Genomic DNA, 21265 nt, shown 5'->3' on the forward strand with positions numbered 1-21265 from the left:
TCTATGTCCCTCTGTGTGCATTGTATTGGCAGTGGCACTTCTGCCTTGCTCTGATGTCGGCTGGACACCTTGGGATGAGGGTGGCACATTTCAGTTTTTTGCTGTATATCAACAGTGAAAGAGATGAGCCTAGTTCATACCACCAGATGGTTTCTTTTTTGAGCCTGTATATGGGGATAGAGGTTGGTGTGGAGCAGAGAAAGGGGAGAGGTGATTGGCAACTTTTAGTCTGTGGATGTGTAGAAAAGTATTATATTTTACCTCTTTCTGGGCCCCTTGTCCGGTAGGTCAATTGCTGCTCTTAATGAACTGTGTTGAGCTATGGAAACATGGAGAAATTGTAGAATTCGGATGATACAGTGAATATACTAGTATCCTCAATTGAACTGTCAGATAAGCAAAACCAAGTGTTGTCAAGAACTTTGTTATGGAAAACAATGTAGTCATTAACAATTTTTTTTATGTTGCAAAGACAGTGGCTTGTCTAGAACTGTTTAAATTGGCCTCAGCTGCTCATAAATCCACAGGTAAGCTGATCATGAAATCTGCTTCTGGTGAGACCAGCATCGTTAGATGTTCACCAGAAAGTAGCCGCCTGTTTATGGTTATTGGAGAACAAACTAATTAATGTCTATAAAGTGACAATTATTGTTCCATAACTGAAAGCGGAATGATGGTTCGCCTAGATCAGTGATTTTAACTGTTGTGCCGCAATAATTTTTAAAAGACACAATACCTGGCTAATTTAGTGAGGGGCACTGACCTCTTTTTCCTTAGATTGTCAAATTTAAAAAATGACAACAGCTGACACAACAATAGCCATCCGGTGTGAATGAATCAAAATTATACCTATTTTTTTTTTTGTCAGATCAGCAAAAAATATAATGAATTTTTTGGTGTGCCACAGAATTTTAGTAATTAGTTTATGTGTGTTATGAGATAAAAAAAAAAAAAAGGTCGAAAACCACTGATCTGGACAGTACTTTTTGTAATTCTTGGGTTTTGGGGGAGCAGATTTATAATCAGCACTTGAATATACAGATAAGCTCTTTGGAGAGCCGTCCACTTCTCTGCAGAATGTTCTTTGCCCACTTTTTGGCAGTTTCAGGCATGTTTGTTCCTTCACTTTCTCATGGAAAAGGCCAGTTACTAAATTTCAAATCTATTCTCTTGAACCTCAGCCAGGGAGCTCTCTAAAATAGATTGAATAAATGGGGGAGGATCATGGAGGTATTGACTAAACTCAGTTTAGTGGGGTTTTGGTGTACTATAAGTATAGTCAGGCTCTCCCACTCCTGCCCTCTTTGTTATGAAAAACTGAGTATCTTAGCTGGTGATGGCCTTGATTTTTTTTTTGTGGACTGCTAACTTAGAGGAAAACTTTCATCAATCATGGGATTATGAAAAAGGGGTATTTGAAAGCATACTTGTCCCAGGAGCTTCACCAGGTGGCACAGCCCTACAGGCTGTCTCGCTGAGAAGTCTATGGGGTGGGAGGCAGCAGGACTCCAGAGGGAAGGGTCTGCTCTTCCCCACCTCCCATGACTAGGGAGCCTGGAGCACTGCTGAAACCTTGACGGCATTCTCTAGGATGTGATCCCGAGCAGGAGCTGCAGATTGATGCCTGTGTTGATGGCGCTGCCCTCTGTGCTTCACACATAAATGTGGGCATCCAGTAAATATCAGTAAATTACCCAGTGAAGGCTGCCACTGCCAAGAGAGCAAAAGCAGATCTGTGGAGAGACGCACCAACCCCATGTCAGGTCAGAATGCAAGAGCTACCCACGGGGCCCTGGAAACTTTTACTTCCTTCATTCTCAGGGGTGCTTTCAGGTGTTGAGTGAGAACCCAGTCCTAGAGCAGGCTTACTGGGCTAGTGCATTGGTCAGAGCTGGGCTCATGGCTGGCTCTGCCATTTACTATGAGGACACATTGGGAAAATTACTGACCTTTCCACACTTAGTTTCCTTATATGTAAAATGGGAAGGAATCTTAGGTTGTTGGAGGATTACGATATATGCATATGTAAACCATGAGCACCTGATCTGACCCGCAGTGAGCAGTGTGATGGCAGCTATCGATATTGTTCATGTATGTTATTAAAATTAAACTCTGCCCCTGGTTTCTAACAAATTTCAGTTTCTAAGCCAGTAAAATTCAAATATGTTGACTCACTGAAATTTGAGTTAAGTCTCTGCTATAGTCTATTAAAACCTTCAGAGAGTTGGTGGAGTTTCTTCTGCCTTTGGCAGAATGTGGGTAGTCTGTAAACAAAAGTACAAGTAAGTAACCTAATTAAACAATACTTTTTTCTGCTAGAAGGAGGATCAGAATATAATAAGGGTGAATATACCTTCTCCCAAATTTTAATTATTTTTTTTATAAATATTGATTTTTAGAGAGAGAGGAAGGGGGGGAGGGAGGTAGAGAGATAGATAGATAGATAGAGACATTGATGTGTGAGAACTGAACACTGATTGCCTGCCTCCTACACTCCCCCTACCTGGGATAGAGCCTGTAACCCGGGCATGTGCCCTGACCAGGAATCAAACCGGCAACCTTTTGGTGCATGGGACAATGCCAACCAACTGAGCCACACTGGCTCAGGCCCAAGTTTCAATTCTTACCTGGTAAAGAGAACGTTACAGTAGGATTGTTAATTTTTTAAAAAAAATTATAAACAGACAAATATATATAACATACAGACTCTAGTGACTTGATGATAACTATATCTGTTTCCCTAAGAACCAATTTTCAAAAATTATGATTAAGAACTGCATGATTATATTAAAATTTCTAAAGAAACTAACAATACTTTATCTACTCTTTTCATGTGTTCCTGGGGAATTTGCATGTGTGTGTGTGTATATATATGTGTGTGTATGTGAGATGTTTGAATGTAGTTCATTTTAAGTGTTTTAAAATATATTTCTTTTTTTCTTCTTTATTGATTAAGGTATTACATATGTGTCCTTATTCCCCTTATTGCCCCCCACTCCCCCATGCATGTATTTCTTAAAAAATGTTTGTATTCAATAGAACAATTACAACCATAAGAGTAGAGACGAACTTCTTGGAAGTGATGAAGGTGTTACTGATCCTCACCTCATGCTCACACTGGCCTTTGTTTGCATTTAGATCCCCAGGTATATCATCACAATTCATGAACTGCTCGCTCATACCCCCCATGAGCATGTGGAGAGGAAGAGTCTGGAATTTGCAAAATCAAAGCTGGAGGATCTGTCCAGGTGCGCATAGAACCTAGGCTAGCAGCCTGTTCCAGGAAAGCATCAAGTTAGTCTTCGGTGGAAACCTAATTGTATGTCTAGGGAACAAGAGGCAAGACACACAGCTTCTCAGATTCACCCGAAAGTTTAACGATAGCCTTGAGATCGGGTGGACTTTGGATTAAGGTGGAGAATGTTCACATTTCTTTCAGTGTAATAGAAAAACGACTTTTTGTTGCATTTTTGTATTCACATTTGCAAGGGAGCTGGAGAATGTATATCTTGGATTTATCAGTAGCTTTCCAGTGTTTTAGATAGTCGTGTATATCTGTGCTTCCTTACCTTATCTGGGATAAATGATATAAAGGTTTCTAATTTACCCCGCCTCTAAGAAATGGCACCCTAATTTCAGTCTCCATTGAAAGCTTTTCAGAAAATAACATGTTGCTTTCCTGTTGCATTTACCAGCAGCATCCCCAGGGTACTCCCTGATCACGGACCCAGCGGTCTGTGGTCACGGTGCACATTGGCCTTGCTTTGGGTCATGGCTTGTTGAGGCCGGGACGTCCAGGCTGCTTCCCTCACAGCCCCACTTACACGGATACACGCTCTCGGGTGGGGCTCTTTGTTCACGGGCCAGAACAGCACAAAGATCTCTAACAGTGATCCTGTCTGCGTCCTGTCCGACAGGATAATGCACGACGAAGTGAGCGACACTGAAAACATAAGGAAGAACCTTGCCATAGAGAGAATGATTGTGGAGGGCTGTGATATTCTGCTGGACACCAGCCAGACGTTCATCCGCCAAGGTACGTCCTCACGCCGCGCACCCACCATCCGAGTGGTCTCTGCGCTTGTTACGTTATCAGATCCAGGAGAGCCTTTGGGAGTGGGCTTGGGTTAGCGGTGTGATGCGTGCGGCTCCTGCAGGACCTCCCTGTGGGCTTGAGGGAGGCGGTGATCCAGGCCCACCTTCGTGCTGTCTCTTTTCAGGGGCCATGAAAAACAGCAGCACACCCCTAGTGCCGCAGGCATGGCCCAGCCCCTTACGTTCTGACCCGCTGTCCTCCTCAGAGGGCCAGACTTTCTCTGCAGCTCCAGTCTGTCTGGCCGATGGGAGTGTCTGTGCCAGGTGGTGACACCCAGGCGGAGGCCCGAGAGAAAGCTGCATTACTGAAAGCCCTTGCAGGTGGCAGTGCGGACAGTGTCCGCAGTGAAAACAGCGGTGTCCTGTTCCCATTTTCCATCAGCACTCCTGGAGGCCCCGCACGCTATGTTCGGAGTCAGCTGGTGGCTCCAGTTACCAGGAAATGCCATGCTGACCCCTGCCAGCCTTTCGAAGTGACAAAGGCGATTTGTTTGTGGGGCGTGCTTTGGTAGCATCACCCCGTAAACTGAGCTTTTGCAGGGTTCAAGATAGTTGTGCTGGAAACTATGGGGAAAGAAGAGCCTCGCGGTGCATACCTCTCCGCGGCTCTCACCAAGGCAGAAAGTAAACCGCGTCCCAGCTTATTTCTAAGAGCTGCGGCGCCCGGGGAGGGGAGCATGCCTCATGGAATTGGTGTGAGACAGTGTTTTATACACTGGTATGGTTTTGAACCTGGTGAGGAGCGGCACAGAAATTTGGGACTAGTCTTAAATTTCTGTTTACAAAACGCCAATATTGTTTGAAGATCATTTGCATTTCTGTTGCACACCAAAATGTGCTGCTTAAACTATTGTTTAGCTCATCAAACCAAACGTTTGTGCTGAGCACATTAATTTTTTGCACAGAATACTTCAAAAACAATACATGCAGTTCTACTTCCCATTGTTTATTTACAAAGAGAGGAATCACACAGATGTTAAAGTTTGGAAGTATATTGTAGGAAACAATACCTTTTCTCATTTTGGGCTTTCACTATTAATTTAAAAAAATAACAATAGTGGAGTATAACGCTAACGACACCAGACCTTCTGAATGTCCCCTCTGTTGCTCTGCACAGACTGTGTCCCATATCGGCTCTGGCCTTCCCAGCACTTCCCTGCCTCTGTGTCCTTAGTGTGTTGTCTGCCAGCCTGGTGACTGGGAATGCCCTTACCCCTCTCTTTTGTCTACTTGTCCTACCAGGCTTAGGTCAGACACCTCTAAGTAGCCTTTTTAACATTTCTGCTTCTTCTCGTCCCCTCCCATGCAGTTAGAATGAATTTTCCTTCCTCATTGTGTCCAAGGCCCTTTCCTCTTGGTGCATGTGTCTCAGGCTCTTGCATATTATAAGTCCATGTCTGCATGCCTGTCTCTCCCAGGAATTAGAATTCTGAAGGGCAATGTCTGTGAATTCTCTCTTGCCTGGTATAATACAATGCTTTCCATGATACCTGGATGATGGGCATGGGATTAAATGGAAACGCTTGTTCAATTGCATGTGGGTTGGAAGGTGTCTTCTTTTGTATTTTTCTTGTGTTTAGAGTTTACTGAAGAATACTAATTGGCTTGAGCTTTATAATATGTGGAAATGGAAACAAGAATTTCTCTTGTTTATTTCTATTATTTCTCTGATTTCTGAAAGGAATTTTAATTGCAAAGGATGATTATACATAACCATTTAGAATATTTGTACAAACTTAGACTATTTTTATCTAAGTTTGTGAAAAACATCTATTGTATAATGAAAACTGCCCGAAGGTTAAATATGTTGATTAAATCATTTTTTTTTTTATGGCGCCTGGAAGAAAATCAATCATGAGCCACCTCTCCCTTTAACTCAAGTCCAGATGTTATTTATCGATTGTTCTGTGTCACACGTTTAAGGCACTCCTGTCAGCTATTAATATACTTGATGTTGTTATTGTGTTGATGTTGATTTATTGATTTGCCTTTCAGCAGTGTTTTCCTGAGTTGTTTGGTTTGGTTTGTCTGTTTAGGAATTATCTAATAAAGGTGGTTTTAAAAAGTCAGACCTTAATCTGAAAGTAGGAAGTAATTGAATTACAGATAGTCTGGGACGTTTGCATTGTTTTGGTTTGGTTGTGTCTATTATCTCCTCTGGCTTTGATTCCATCCTGTAAGTCCCACGAGTACAATCTTTTTGCTGCAATTGCTTGCTCATCTACTTCTCTAAGCGTGCTGTCTTGAGCTTTCCTCATCCCTTCTTTATGCTTGAAATTTAATTACTGACTCTGTTCTTAGCCAGTTTGCTCCCATCTTTGCCACCTCTCTCATTCACTCTCCTCTTGCCTGTTCCCTTCAATGGAATCAAGCCTTCCCCCACCTTCTGCTCCCCAGTCCCATGCCCTCCCCAGGATGGTTTCCATGCTATTCTTGAGGCCCCAATAGCTGCCTACTCTCTTTGTCAAACAGCCTCACCTAATACTCACCTAAATAGATAAAATCTGGGCATGGAAGCTTTGAGCCCTTTACCACCTGTACACCTTTAGATCTTTATTAAACATGTTTTTTTTTTAAATATTTTATTGATTTTTTTTACAGAGAGCAAGAGAGAGGGATAGAGAGTTAGAAACATCGATGAGAGAAAATCATCGATCAGCTGCCTCTTGCACACCCCCACTGGGGATGTGCCCGCAACCAAGGTACATGCCCTTGACCGAATCGAACCTGGGACCCTTCAGTCTGCAGGCCGACACTTTATCCACTGAGCCAAACTGCTTTTGGCCTAGATCTTTATTAAAAAGTAGAGAAAGAATTTAACATATCAATGGGTTTTATAGGGAGGGTGGTGCCACTACCTTGGCTGACCTGATTGGTTGGGATAGGGCTAGGGTCCAGTTACCAGGAGCTGGCCCAGCCCCACCCTGCCCTCTCACCCCGCCCTGCCCTCTCAGATGCTATTTGGAATATTCAGATGTGAAGATTTTGTGACCCACAATCATAGTTTTACAATTTTGTATCTTTGAAGAATTTACTGCTTTTCTGTTCACTTTATTCTGTGCTCATTAAAAAATATAATGGAACCTAAAAACTGTATGAAAAACAAAATAGGGCTGCCTGCAACCTACCTTACCTCTTAGAGATGACCCACTGTTAATATTTAAGGGGTCAGGATGCACTGAATGGTTCTCAAGAGGCTGATCTGAAACTTTCTAAGGCTGCACTTTGGGTAAATTATAGATTAAACCAATAATAGAAATAACACTGGCTCAGGCCATTTCAGAAGTCAGAGGCAAGGTATTTGCACAAATCTTAGTGTTTTGGGGTTTCATATTTAATTTATGTTGGAATTTTGTTTGTGGGGAGAGGGAGGTCATCATTAGGGTGAGATTATATAAAGGCTATGCAGTGCTTCTCACATGGAATGGAAGAGAGTTTTGCTCACAAGAATGCCCTGGGTATAGACTTTGTATGGTTTCTTTTCCATTTTGATTGCACAAAGAATTTTTGTTGCACAGTTTAAATGTAACCTGAAGGTAAAGGGATTAAGCAAACAATAAACAAAGAAACAAAACCCCCAAAAGAAAACCAGAACTCATAGACACAGACAACCGCACGGTGATTCCCAGAGAGGAAGAGGGATGAGGGGAGGTAGACGAGGGTATAGGGGGGATAAATAATGATGGAAGGAGACTTGACTTTGGGTGGTAAATACACAATGCAATATATGGATGATGTATTATAGAATTGTACACCTGAAACCTATATACTTTTATTAAGCAATGTCACTCAATAAATTGAAATAAACAATAAAAAAGTAAATAAAAATAAATGTAACCTGAAATAATTGGATTTTAAAAATAGTCCTCAAGTTAAATAGATTGTGTTAAATTGTATAATTTGTATATTGTTATAATATACATGTATTGGATATTCTATTTTTTAGATACTATGTAAATTCTATCAATATACTATTTATATTTCTTCAGTGCTTCAGGAAAACTAAACTCTTTATGCTTTCTACTGTTATTTTATTACCATACTAGAGGCCCAGTGCATGAATTTGTGTACTGGTGGGGTCTGGCTGGCCTGGCCCCAATAGGGGCTGATCAGGTCTGGGCCTGTTGGGAGGAGGATATGGTGGGAGATTGGTTGGCTGACCTTCCTGGATCAGGGCCCAATCAGGGCCAGGCAGGCTGGGGGGAGTGGCCACAGGTGATTGACCAGTGGGCCCTGCCCCCAATTGAGGTGCGGGGCCAACTGGAGGTGGAAACATCCTATGAAGAGAGGCTGTGGGCTGGCTGGCCCCACCCCCTATTGGGGTGATGGGTGTGATCAGGGGCAGGGCCGGCTGGGGAGAGGGGCTGTGGTCCAATGGGATTGTGGGGGCCCATCAGGGGGCAGGGCCTGCCAGGGGGAAGGGCTGAGAGGGGGCAGTGTTTGTTGGCTGCCCTGCCCTTGATCGAGGTGGGAGAATCTGATTAGGGTGGGGCCGGCTGGCAGGAAGGGCCGCAGGAAGTTGGCCAGCTGGCCCCGCCCCCAATCAGGCCCCACCCCTGATCGAGCTGGTTCGCTAGCAGCAGTGGGTGTTCTGGTAGCTGGCTTTTTATATATATAGATGTGACTATACAATATGTATCTTACTGTTAATCAGTTGATTGAGATCCAATCCTCATTCTTTGAATTCAGTTTGGCTTTCTTTCAAACTTATTTTCCCACTTAGAGATGAGTAATCAAATTTAAAGTGTTTTATAAAAATAATAGGAATTAGTATGACTCTTAAAAACACAATATATGGTTTCTTCTGCTCAGAATGTAGGGAATTTACTTGTTCCAATGGTGTATTCAGTGAATCATTGGTGTTTATTGCATCAGGAAGGGCTCTCACTTCACAGAATTTTAATTGCTATGTATTCTCCACTTTCCTGATCACCAGGTTCTCTTATTCAAGTACCTTCAGTGGAGAAGGGGAAACTTAGTAAAGTTCGCCTGGGTTCATTGTCTTTGAAAAAGGAAGGAGAAAGACAATGCTTCTTATTTACAAAACACTTGTTAATTTGCACAAGAAGTTCAGGAGGAAAGCTGCATCTGCTCAAGGTACTGGTTTTACATGATTATTTTATTTATGTTTCAAGAGACATTCAGGTTAATTTAATTGTGACTTTCCAATGCCTGGTATCACAAAACATTATCGCAATTGAAAAGTGAGGCCATGTACAGTTACCACCCTTGACATTCACTATGTTGTCACTTGGGTCTACAGTAATAGAAATGTAAATGTGCATTACCATTAGGAAGTGCAATTAAAATCCTAACTTGGACAAAATTATTACTAGTTGATGACTACTGAGCTATAACAATCTTGTCAAATTATTACAGTGCCTATTTTTGTTAATAAAGTTTTATTGAGCACAGCCATAGTCACTTGTTCACATTTTATGTGTCTGCTTTCATGCTTCTTACAATGGCAGATTTGAGTAGCTGCAGTAGAAATCAGATGGCTTGCAAAACCTCAAAGATTGCTTTCTGGCCCTTGACAGGAATGATTTGCCTATCTATACCTTCTGTTATTAGTGCCTGAAAATATTTGCTTTCTACTGTTCCCGTCACCTCCTGGTTAATGAGCTCAACCTCTGCTGAGCTGCACTCTCAAGGGTCCCTAAGGGCCATCTAGTTTGCCATAGACTGACTTGCTAAATTTCGTAAGCATTGGGAGTGAGAGTGGTTTGGGGAGAAGAACCATGAAATTAAATGAGCTCAGTTGTTTATACACATGTAAATTTCATTTTGGAATGTATACAAGTGTATTTATGATGTAGAATTGTTATGCTTTCTGCTGTGGCAACTTGAGTATAAGATTTTCAAATCAGAGTTTCTGAACCTCTGCATGATTCTCAAGTCTCTTAATGGAAAACTGGCTCTTTCCAGACAGGTGGGGTTCTCTCTCTAATAGAATGTACCTTGATTGAGGAGTCAGACGCAAGCGATGATGACTGTAAGTCACATTCTATCACTTAGAATTACATTAGAATTAAGCATTCCTATGGTTTTTTATTTTTTATAGCTAAGAAAAGCTAACTAAGGAGGCAGTAGAGATGCTGAGAATAAACTCCCTGAAGTCATTTCTATATGAAAAATTCTGTTGAACCATCTAACCTGTAAACCTTGTTAAACCATCTTTGGGAATTCACAGTTTACAAAATTTGTCTCACAATAATGACTTTTCAGTGTTAGGCAGAAAAGAAAGGGATTATAGCAGAGCTTTAGAATTCTGTAGATTATGGAAATTAAAACACAAAACAAAACAAACCATGAAATGAGAAGGAGCCTGGGATCGTAGCCCTGAGTAACCTACTGATCTCAGCCTTTTACCTGCTTATGAGCGTAGCAAAGCCTCCCCCATGCTGGAGAGGTGCCATATCATTGCAATGAGATTCTGGGCTTGGACACTGATCGTATTACTAGAACTACGTGGAAGCAGCTGTTACTCAGATTTTGCATTCACACCTAATTGTTTGGTTTATGTGTGTTGAAGCCAAAGGTTCTGGGCAAGTGTTTGGACACCTGGATTTTAAAATAGTGGTGGAGCCTCCTGGTGCCGCCCCTTTCACTGTAGTCTTGCTAGCACCTTCACGCCAGGAGAAAGCTGCCTGGATGAGTGACATTAGTCAGGTAAGCAAGTGGCTTTTGCCATAGTTTATTTTCTTGTTTTGGTTTTACGTTTCACAACATTAACTTCTGGAGAGGAATTTTTTTAGAGTTAATTTATTTTTATTTTAAAAACACATCTACCACTATGTATCTTGATATGCTAGAATCATTCATTGTTTGTTTTTGTTTGTTTTTCTTGTTATGGTTAAAATTTACATAAAATGTACCAATTACATTTTTAGTTCCTGGGCATTTTGTACAATCTTTAAATGTAATCACTAGTGTTGAATGGAGTTAAAATATCCCTGTTAGTAATACATTCTCTAGTAACCCAGGGAAATTTTTTTTATTTGTTTCTGAAGTAGGAAAATGGTGAGAAATACAAAATCAGCTAACAAGGGCTATGGTGAGGGATCACAAAGGAAGGAATTGCATCAGACAAGAGATACTGTATGTAGTGTAAAATCTGAAAATGAGCTCCTGTATTTCATATGGAACATAATAGTAATCAAATTTGCTATTTTTTCCTTTATCAGCAGTATCCAGTTAGAGAATTGTTGTATTTATTCAGGATTTGGAAAAATGTTAAAATTAGTCATGATTGTGCTGATGAGGATGTGCAGAAAAGGGAACCCTAGTACACTGCTGATGGGGATGCAGACTGGTGTAACCACTACGGAGTTTCCTCAAAAAGTTAAATATGGAACTGCCTTTTGACCCAATGATCCTACTTCTAGGAATATATCCTAAGAAACCCAAAGCACCAATCAGAAAGAATGTAGGTATGCACCACTAAGTTCATAGCAGCACAATTTACAATAGCTAAGATCTGGAAACAGCCCAAGTGACCATTAGTAGATGAGTGTACAAAAAAGCTGTGATACATTTATACCACGGAACACTATGCAGCAGTTAAAAAGAAGAATCTCTTACCCTTTGAGACAGCATGGAGGGATCTGGAGAGTATTATTCTAAGTGAAATAAGCTAGTCAGAGAAAGACAAGTATCACATGATCTCACTTATATGTGGAATCTAATGAACAAAATAAACAGTTGAACAGAATAGACCTAGAGACATAGAAGCATGGAACAGACTGTCGAATCTTAGAGGGAAGGCAGGGGTGAGTTGGTGGGAGGGTGGGAAGAGATCAACCAAAGAACTTTATGCATATATGCATAACCCATGGATACAGAAAATAGGGTGGTGGAAGCCTGAAGTGGGGGTGGGGTGGGCTATCATGGGGCAATGGGGGGGGGAGGGGGACATATGTAATACTTTCAACAATAAAGACATGAAAAAATTAGTCAGGATTGGACTTGGGCATTTTTTTTTTTTTTTTTTTTTTTTACCCAAGCTCTTCACTCTATTAACCAATACAGGAGAAAAATTTTGTATAAGGAAAATACTAAAAGAAGGCTTGATAATTATCTTTAAAGTTGTTAACTCAAGGAGGATTGGGTAAATGGAAAAGATATATACTACAGATTCTTTAGCCTCTTTTTTATGAAAAGTATTTATTATATAAGACTTAAGTAAAAATCTGAATTATACAATAGTTTTTTAACTGCTTTTTTTCTGAGTAACTGAAAACTGAGGGAAAATAGAAAGAAAATAAATGTGAAAAATAATTATTTTTATACATCAAAGAAATTTTTCAGACTTAGTCTCATTTGAGCCTTACAATAGTATACTGAAGGTCAACAGCAATATTATTCCCATTTCACAGGTGAAAAACCTGAGATTTGGAAGGCTAAATGTTTGTCCAAAGTTATATAACTGAATTGAGTCAGGACTCAAATCTAATCCAGGGTCTTTTATTAGCACTCTCAACATTCTTTATGGAAATGATGGATTTTTACTTATACACGCCCACTACTACTTTGATGGTGAATAGCTAGAAGTGGAGGTACTTCTTTTTTGGCTAACGAAGGAATGAAAATGTGGGATCTTCTAGATTTGCATAATTCCATCTTTGTGGTGATTTATTAGTGCTTTCGTTAACTTTATGTTCTATTAATACTTTAGTTTCTGTTTGTAATGCATCTCTGACCTCAAGGCACTCTGAATCATTCACTGATTCCGTGACTGTTGATCGTGCGATCACCATGTGCTGCCAGGTGTTGTGTAGGTGCCATGCTGTCAAGAAGACAGGCAGGCTAGTAAGGAACAAAAGGAAGTAGACAACTTAATGCAACAAAACTTTGTGAGTGTTAAGAAGCCAAGGTGAGTGGGAAGAGTGGGGAGAATAGCAGCAGGCAAAGGTGTTTTTCTAGTTCCTTCATGCTTCTAGCTTCGGATGTACCTGAGGCTCCTACAGTACAAAATTGATAATAGCTTCAAGTGACCGTAGGGTTCCCAGTGAGGCATTATCAAAAGAGAAGGGTCCTTGGGATGCGTGAATGGTTCTTTAAAGATAGGTACTCAATGCTTTGGCTGCCACAAGCATTCAAGTGGGACTCTTCAAGGCATCTTGTGGCAGAAATGTACAAGTTCCTCCTATTTCTCCAATTTTCTGTGATTAGGATGTTAAATTGCATTTGAATATATTTATAAATATGGAGAAGGACACTAACAGAAAGTTATATCTTTTTGAGGGATGATAACATCATTAAATGAAATTACTTTATTTAGTAGAGCCTTGGTATTATGTGGCTCTAACACTTAGGATGGCACTCATTCACCAAATAAATTCATTCAGGTGATGCTATATGTCAGCCACTGTTTAGGTAGTTGTGATGTATCATGAACAAAAGAGTCAATGATGACAAACAATTCCCCTGCTTGTGTAGTTTATATTCTAGTGTAGGGAAGACTGAAAATGTAAAATAAACATAATGAATAACTTACACGCTATTTTTATTATTTTTTATTTTATTTTTAAAAATGTTTTTATTGATTTTAGATTGGAAAGGAGAGGGAGAGAGAGATAGAATCATCAATGATGAGAGAAAATCATTGATTGGCTAACTACTGCACACCCCCTTCTGGGGATCGAGCCCGCAATCAGAATCAAACCCAGGACCCTTCAGTCTGCAGGCTGATGCCCTATCCACTGAGCCAAATCACCTAGGGCTACACACTGTTTATGTTAGAGGGTGATTGGGCAGGGTAAGAAGGTGATTGGGCTACTGGGGCTGTGTGGGTTGATATAGTTTTTCAATTGTCATCATCTCATTCTGAAGATGACATCTAACAACTTTAGCTGGTGATAGAAGTAACATGTAGGTAAGTGGTGAAGGGAAAGTCATTCTACACAGAGGGAGCAGCCATTTCAAAAGCTCCAAACCAAGAGGACACTGCATATATTGAGTAATACCATGAAAGTCAGCGTGGCTGAGTAGAATGTCAGCGAGGGGAAAAGAAACGAAAGAAGTTGTTAAGTGGAGTTGTTATTAAGCCATGGGACATAGGCGTTCAGTGTTTAGGTCCAGGCTCTGCCATGTAGGTGATATTTCAGGCTGCGAAACTGTTGAGATCACGCAGGGAGTAACTAGACAGAAACGAGAAGAGGTCCATGGCTCCCGTGAGGGATCAGGGAGAATGGCAAAGAGGACTAAGAAGGAACCCCCAGTGCAGTCGGAGGAGAGCTAAGAGGGCATGCTGTCCTGGAAGTCAACGAATAAAATATATCCAGGAGGGAGTGGTCACTTGTCAACTGCTACTAATGAGTGTCCTCTGCTACTCGGTGATTTTCCTGGTGTGGGGTTTGATATATTTTTTATTGATTTTTTACAGAGAGGAAGGGAGAGAAATAGAGAGCTAGAAACGTCGATGAGAGAGAAACATAGACCAGCTGCCTCTTGCACACCCCCTACTGGGAATATGCCCGCAATCAATGTACATGCCCTTGACTGGAATCAAACCTGGGACCTTTCAGTCTGCAGACCGAAGCTCTACCACTGAGCCAAACTGGTTTTGGCTGGTGTGGGGTTTGAATGGCGAGTGGTAGGGAAGCAGTGCTCCCCTGCTGACTGAGCCTGGCCTGCTGCCCAGCAGCCTGCACCTCAGCTGGCTTTGCTCTCTGGGTAAAGCGCTTTCATTTTTTGGAAGAAATTATGTACTATACATACATTGATGGAATTTATCAGTCTCCCAAGTATGTCTCTGGACATATTCATTATTAATAAGTTGAATCTATTGAATGCTTAAAAGGTACTGTTTAATATTTGATGATGTACTAGTATGTGTAAAAATATGGACACAGAAGGGAACTAAAATTACTTCCAACACCCAGAACACTAAGTAAATGTTTATCGAAGTATTGCCACTGATGACTCTGTTAGAGTTTCCTGGGGGCTTTTTAAAAATGCAGATTCGTGAACCCTCATTCCAGATACCCCAAAGGTTTAACAAGCTCCAAGATCCTTTTAGTACAATTAAATCAGAAAACCTTTACCCTGAAAATCAGCTGTTTCCATCTCTAAATCCTCCAGTCTGGCTATAGAGAAATAATTTTACAGTTTGGCTCTCAATATATACATATACATCTTTCTATAGATCTGCAAATTCTTCATATTGGTATCTTCTAATATATATATGTCTATATATATATGTCTATATATATATGTATGTATTAGAATATGTATTTATATATAGGCATATTCTACCACATTAATGTACCACTTTTTTTAGTTTTTTCAAATATTAGGCTTATCATATGGGCAGTTTCCTGGTTTTAGTATTATTATATGCCATGGTGCTAAATATCTTTGAAAGAGTTTTTTCCCTTTCAAGATTCCTGGCTGTGTATCTTTCCCACAGTCGGTGAGGCTGGTACAGGCATCTGATCGCTTTCATGATTTCATAATTCATGACTCGACAGGCTACCAAAATGTTTCAAGAAGCACAGAACTCTTCATTTCACTACACCATCAGTGAGGAATCTATGGTAGCTTTCTTTTAAGTCCTGCTGCATATTTGTCACAATTTATCATATTTTCCTGTTTAATGGAAAAGCAGTATTGCTTCCTACTGGTTTTAGTTTACATGTCTGTAATCGTCAAGGAGATGACCATTTCCCACTATTTCTATTTCTTGTCCGTTCGTGCCGGATGGACATTTATTCGTCTTAGCTCTTCTTGAGAGTAGAGAAATGAACATTTTTCTTTCAATTCCTATTACGACTATGTTTTCTATTATTTTGTCTTTTTATTTGTCATCCTTTATTTTGCTAAATCTTAATATCTTTGTGACTTGGTTTTAAGTCACTGTGCTAATCTATCATGTTACATTAAGCACACATGGCTATGATTTTTAGATAATCAAGTGGCTCCAGAGTATTGACACAATCCCAGTTTCACACAAAGCGCTCTGTTCTACACTGTAGGCTAAGTCAGGCCCTGTCTCTGAAGCTGTGGTTTTTAGAAATTACAATTGCTTCCATGATTAATTGCACTTTTAGCTACACCATTAAGGCCATTATTAACCCTTGGCACCTCCAACAAAACTCACAAGTGGCTAATGGTCTTGACCAATAATTATTCCCTTTTCCATCTATTTATAGAAAGAAAAACCCCACAAAACTTGAGACTGGAGATTTGACCATTCATTTTAAGATAGTACCTTCATTTGTGCTTGTCTTACTGTCATACAATAATGGTGTCTTAAACACATCTTTCTATAATTATGGGTATTAACTGAAACGCAGAATTAAAATTCACCTCTGAGCTTCTCGATTTGGGCAGATGTGTCAAAATATAGAACTGTTTAGACTAATTTGTAGCATGCCGACATGCTTTTCCCCCACTTAAAATAGTTTCTCTGGAATCAATAGGGAATTTTCTATTTTAACAAAAAGGTGAATTAAAAAAGAAAAACTTAATCTAACCTTTCTTCCCTCTACCTAGATGTATTAAGAAGGCAAAAAAACAACAACACATCATGACATAGTAGACTACTGACCTTTGAATAGGTATTGCTTGAAGCAAGCCCCTCAAAAACCCTGCTGAAGAAGTCAGTGTCAGGGATCACAATTACCTGGGGCTTTTGTGAATACACATATTTCCAGCCCTGGCCTACTTATCATCATCACTGCTGAACTAGTGTATCCATGGCCCAAGAATCTGCTCTTTTTATCCTCATAATTTCAAAGTTTACTGTAGTTCACAAAGGTTCAACGTTGCCCTTCAAGATAAGTGACACTTCGCTTATTTTCATATATATTTCTTGAACAAATGAATTGAGTTCATTTTCTCTAGGCACAAATACTTCTCCCCAATACTGCCAAATACATGCTTATGTGATCATGAGGATTTACCACTTCTTCCAATGAAAACATTTGCTCACGTGTGCAGCTGCACACACACACACGTGTGTGTGTGTGTACAAGCTTTTTGAAAGTTCATATTACATTACTTTGCTTTTTACAAAAGACCTATATTCTTTCAAGGTGCTATAGTGTAAGGAAGTAAGTTTAAGAGGACTTAAAAATATTCAATTTTATTTCCAGAGTTGGCATCCTCTGTGCCTGGTCATTGAAATAATGGCATGAGGAAACAATTTTTTAAAGGAAAAACAAAATAAGAATATGGCTGATAGACTAAGTAGACTGAATAGTCAAGTGATGCTAGTGATCTGTAGTTTCTTATATGCATATCCACACTTTCATTAGATGTTGGAGTTTAGGGTGAACTCTGAGTTGAGAATCTAGGTGAAGTCACTTGGCAGTCAGCTTCTCCCCACCATTTAATTGTAGTCCTCCACTGAGTGACCAAATTATTATGATCTCTAAACACATAATAATCTGGCCACTCAGTGTATAACGTATATAATAAAAGGCAAATATGCAAATTGTCCCCTCAACCAGGAGTTCTACCGACCGGCAGGCAGGCCAGCCAACTGCCCATGTCCCCTCCCTCTGGCCAGGCTGGCCGGATCCCACCCATGCATGAATTCATGCACCGGGCCTCTAATATATATACATACACCGAGTGGCCAGATTATTATGCGTTCAGAGATCATAATAATCTGGCCACTCAGTGTAAAGCTCCACATGGTGTTTTAGTTACTAGAAGTAATTTCTGATTTTAAAATTGTTTAAATCTTTTGTATTTTCTGCTTTCCCACCAAAGGGATTATGCATAATTTAAAATAAATCCTTTCTAACCCAAAATAATTTCAAAGAGAAAATTTTTAATTGATAAAGCATACATATAAAATAAAGAAGGCAGAGAAAATTAGTAAAAATTCCTTTTAGAAAGAAAAGAGAAAAAGATGAACAGAGTTTGATGTCTGCCAGAAATAGAAATTACACCATGCATCCTTACCAAACCAACATGGTGCCAATAAAAACTACTATAGAAACTAGTAAAATGTGAAATTTATTGGCAAAAAAAAAAAAAAAAATCTTCACAAAACACCAGGAAGCAGGCACAGAGCTTGCTAGTGACAGAGAAGATGAATTTATGCGAAGGAAGCCACCATATCTCCTCTGCCTGCCACACACCACCCGTAGGGCAATGAATTCAGCAGAGGGGTCCCATGAGAACCTAATAAACCTCTCAGCAAGTGCTGCACCTGCCAGAGAACCGTGACAACATGACGTGTGGTCAGAAACCTTGGGAACCACATTGTAGGAAAGCATAGTCCTTATACCCACCCTCAGGTATTGACCAGGTGCACAGTTTTGGTATCTAGACATTGAATCTGTTCATAATGTACCGTATTTTTCGGACCATAAGACGCACTTTTCCCCCCCCAGAAGTGGGGGGGGGGGAAGTCCCTGCGTCTTATGGTCCAAATATAGCCTACACATATACTTTTTAAAAAGAGTTTTTTTACTTGCCTGGCTCTGTGTGGTCTCTGTGTGCTTGCCTGGCTCTAAAATGGTTCTAAATGCTGCTGTTTACTTTACAGGGTTGATTACATGTGCTTATGACTGTGATGTTGGGTTTTAATGCACATAAAATATTTTAGGACACTATTTGTTTCAGAATCTTTTTTTCTTCATTTCCCTTCTCTAAAAACTGGTGCGTCTTATGGTCCGGAGCGTCTTATGGTCCGAAAAATACGGTATAATGTTTATGCGCACACGTGTGTGTGTGTGTGTGTGTGTGTGTGTGTGTGTGTGTTTGTGTGTGTGTGTGTGTGTGTGTGTGTGTGTGAGAGAGAGAGAGAGAGAGAGAGAGAGAGAGAGAGAGAGAGAAGAGAGGGAGGTAGGGAGGGAGGGAGGGAGAGAGATGAGAAACTAAATTGTTTTGTGACTATAAACAATTCTGGGAATATATGATCTGCCTAGGTTTTCATGTGGGTTGTAATTGTCTATTTTTTAATTTCACAGTGTGTGGACAATATACGGTGTAATGGTTTAATGACTATAGTATTTGAAGAGAATTCCAAAGTCACTGTGCCACATATGATTAAGTAAGTGGTGTAATACTTTCCCTTGCATTTTAATCAAGATCAAACTGGTAGAGAATGTGAAACCATGAATAAAATATTGCTTTAGTAGCATTCTGCTTCATATTGTGAATGTTTCTTGACAGCAATATGATAATTTATGACATGCTAATATAAATAAGACTATCAAAATGGTTTTTCAGATGTATAGTTTATTGACTCACAGAATAGAAACATTGTTTTTCCTACTGTGACATATGCCTTCACTCAGGAAAACTTACTGAGATTTTCAAGTTCAGTGTAAGAAGTCGCGACAGCCAGCTGTGTCCAAGGTCAGAGGTTGGCAGATGCTTTTAGTGTCTTCCCAGTGGGTATAAATCTTATCACTCAGATTTGGTTATAGAAGTATGTTTAGGTTTTGAAAAACACCTAATATGAATCATCTGGCTGTTCTATGGCACCATCTACCCATTGCCTGTACATGGATTTGTCCTAGAGGCTATTTCCCAGAGCTGCCAGCCTGCTCTCTGTTTTCTTAACAGAGTAAGTCCTATAATTTCAAGTGATCAATAGGGAAACTGTCATTTAAAAAGAGAAACTATATCAATAGCTATGTGCCATAGCTCTCTGTATTAACGCTTTCACCTCTATGTACATTTTTCTTTCTAAATTCAGAAATTGATCTGGGAATATTCTGTAGCTTACCAATTTGTTGATCTCGTTCTTTTGGGTATTTTCATTCCAAATTCTAAGAATAAAATGTGTTTATAAAAGCAGTTGTTATATATTTTTAAAATTTAAAAATGTCTGTCTTCTGTCCCCTTTTTGTGGACTCTGTTGGGGTCTGAGCTATTTTTGTTAAGGCAATGAATAACATTAACTTTCCTCTTCATAGGTAGTAGCTATAATTAGCATGATTCGAATGGTAAAAGTTTTAAAACATTAAATATTGTGTTAGATGGAGGCAAGTACATTATACTAGTGTCATAATTACAATAGAAAAATGATGAAAGAATGATAGTATTTTGAATTACTAGTTAAATTTAAAGATTTGCGGTAGGATTATTATTTTTTTAAATATATATTTTATTGATTTTTTACAGAGAGGAAGAGAGAGGGATAGAGAGTTAGAAACATCGATGAGAGAGAATCATCAATCAGCTGCCTCTTGCACACCCACTACTGGAGATGTGCCCGCAACTAAGGTACATTTCCTTGACCAGAATCGAACCTGGGACCTTTCAGTCCACAGGCCGACGCTCTATCCACTGAGCCAAACCGGTCTCGGCTGTGGTAGGATTATTTTTAAACTCTAGGGCAAAGATTCCTTTAGTGTTCAGTTTTCCAAGTTTCTAGTTTAGTATAGTCTTTTTAGAACCAGATTAGTTAAAAATATGTGATGCTAAGATTAAAACCAAGCATGAACTATTAAATCAAAAGGTCCATATTATGACTTAGTTTGACAATTCACATTATTGGGTTAGAATTTTATTATTCATTTTCTACTCATAAGATTCTTACTTTTGCAATTCACAATATATTATCTACCATTGTTATTTGTTTAAAAAGTACTCTCTTGAAGGTTAGACAGTCATGACAGTCCAAACTGCTTTAGAATGAGAATATGTAAGTTAGACTTGGTAGCCTCCACCGCAGGGCAGTTGCATACCCACAACTTACATATCTTGTTGACTTGAAAAAATTAATACAGATTAAATTTCAGTGTTGCACCTGACCGGTTATGACTGGTACCCAAAAACATTTTCTTTCCCCTGTGAAGGTAGTTTGGCTAGCGTCCATGTCCACACTTGTTTGTGTAACTGCCTCCCATACAGATCAAGGCTTTCCTGCCTTTTGGGTACAGAAGTGACGCTTGAACGAGGAGGAACCGATCTCCTATAAGAACAGAAAGCTGTATCTTGGACTGGGATTTTCTGACAGTCACACATATTCTGATGCCATCTATACTATACTAGAATTATACCCAAGGCAGTTTCATGTATTTCACTCTTCTATTTTCCTCTCCCTCATTGAGCCTGGTTCTCCTCAATCAGAAAACGGGGATGATTTTGTAATTTCTGTTCCTTATGATAGTCTCCTCTGTGCCCCTCTTTTACCCTAAATCCTGTATTCTGGCCTCCCTGTGCATCTCCTTGGCAGTACACCGGGGGCGGGGTAAGG

General features: G+C 39.9%; 1 protein-coding gene across 4 annotated transcripts in view; it reads left to right on the forward strand.

Moving 5' to 3' along the window:
* Nucleotides 1–21265, forward strand: part of RASGRF2 (Ras protein specific guanine nucleotide releasing factor 2) — a 180983-nt gene that overhangs the window by 79299 nt on the left and 80419 nt on the right. For all 4 annotated transcript variants that reach the window (XM_045571672.1, XM_036409182.2, XM_045571673.1 and 1 more), the window contains exons 8-13: nucleotides 3139–3248; nucleotides 3918–4036; nucleotides 9032–9192; nucleotides 10024–10090; nucleotides 10631–10767; nucleotides 19026–19108. In XM_045571672.1, the coding sequence (XP_045427628.1) occupies nucleotides 3139–3248; nucleotides 3918–4036; nucleotides 9032–9192; nucleotides 10024–10090; nucleotides 10631–10767; nucleotides 19026–19108 (677 nt within the window). The remainder of the gene's footprint in view (nucleotides 1–3138; nucleotides 3249–3917; nucleotides 4037–9031; nucleotides 9193–10023; nucleotides 10091–10630; nucleotides 10768–19025; nucleotides 19109–21265) is intronic.

The sequence above is a fragment of the Pipistrellus kuhlii genome, unplaced genomic scaffold, assembly GCF_014108245.1.
Source record: "Pipistrellus kuhlii isolate mPipKuh1 unplaced genomic scaffold, mPipKuh1.p scaffold_m20_p_4, whole genome shotgun sequence".
In the NCBI taxonomy this organism is placed as follows: domain Eukaryota; kingdom Metazoa; phylum Chordata; class Mammalia; order Chiroptera; family Vespertilionidae; genus Pipistrellus; species Pipistrellus kuhlii.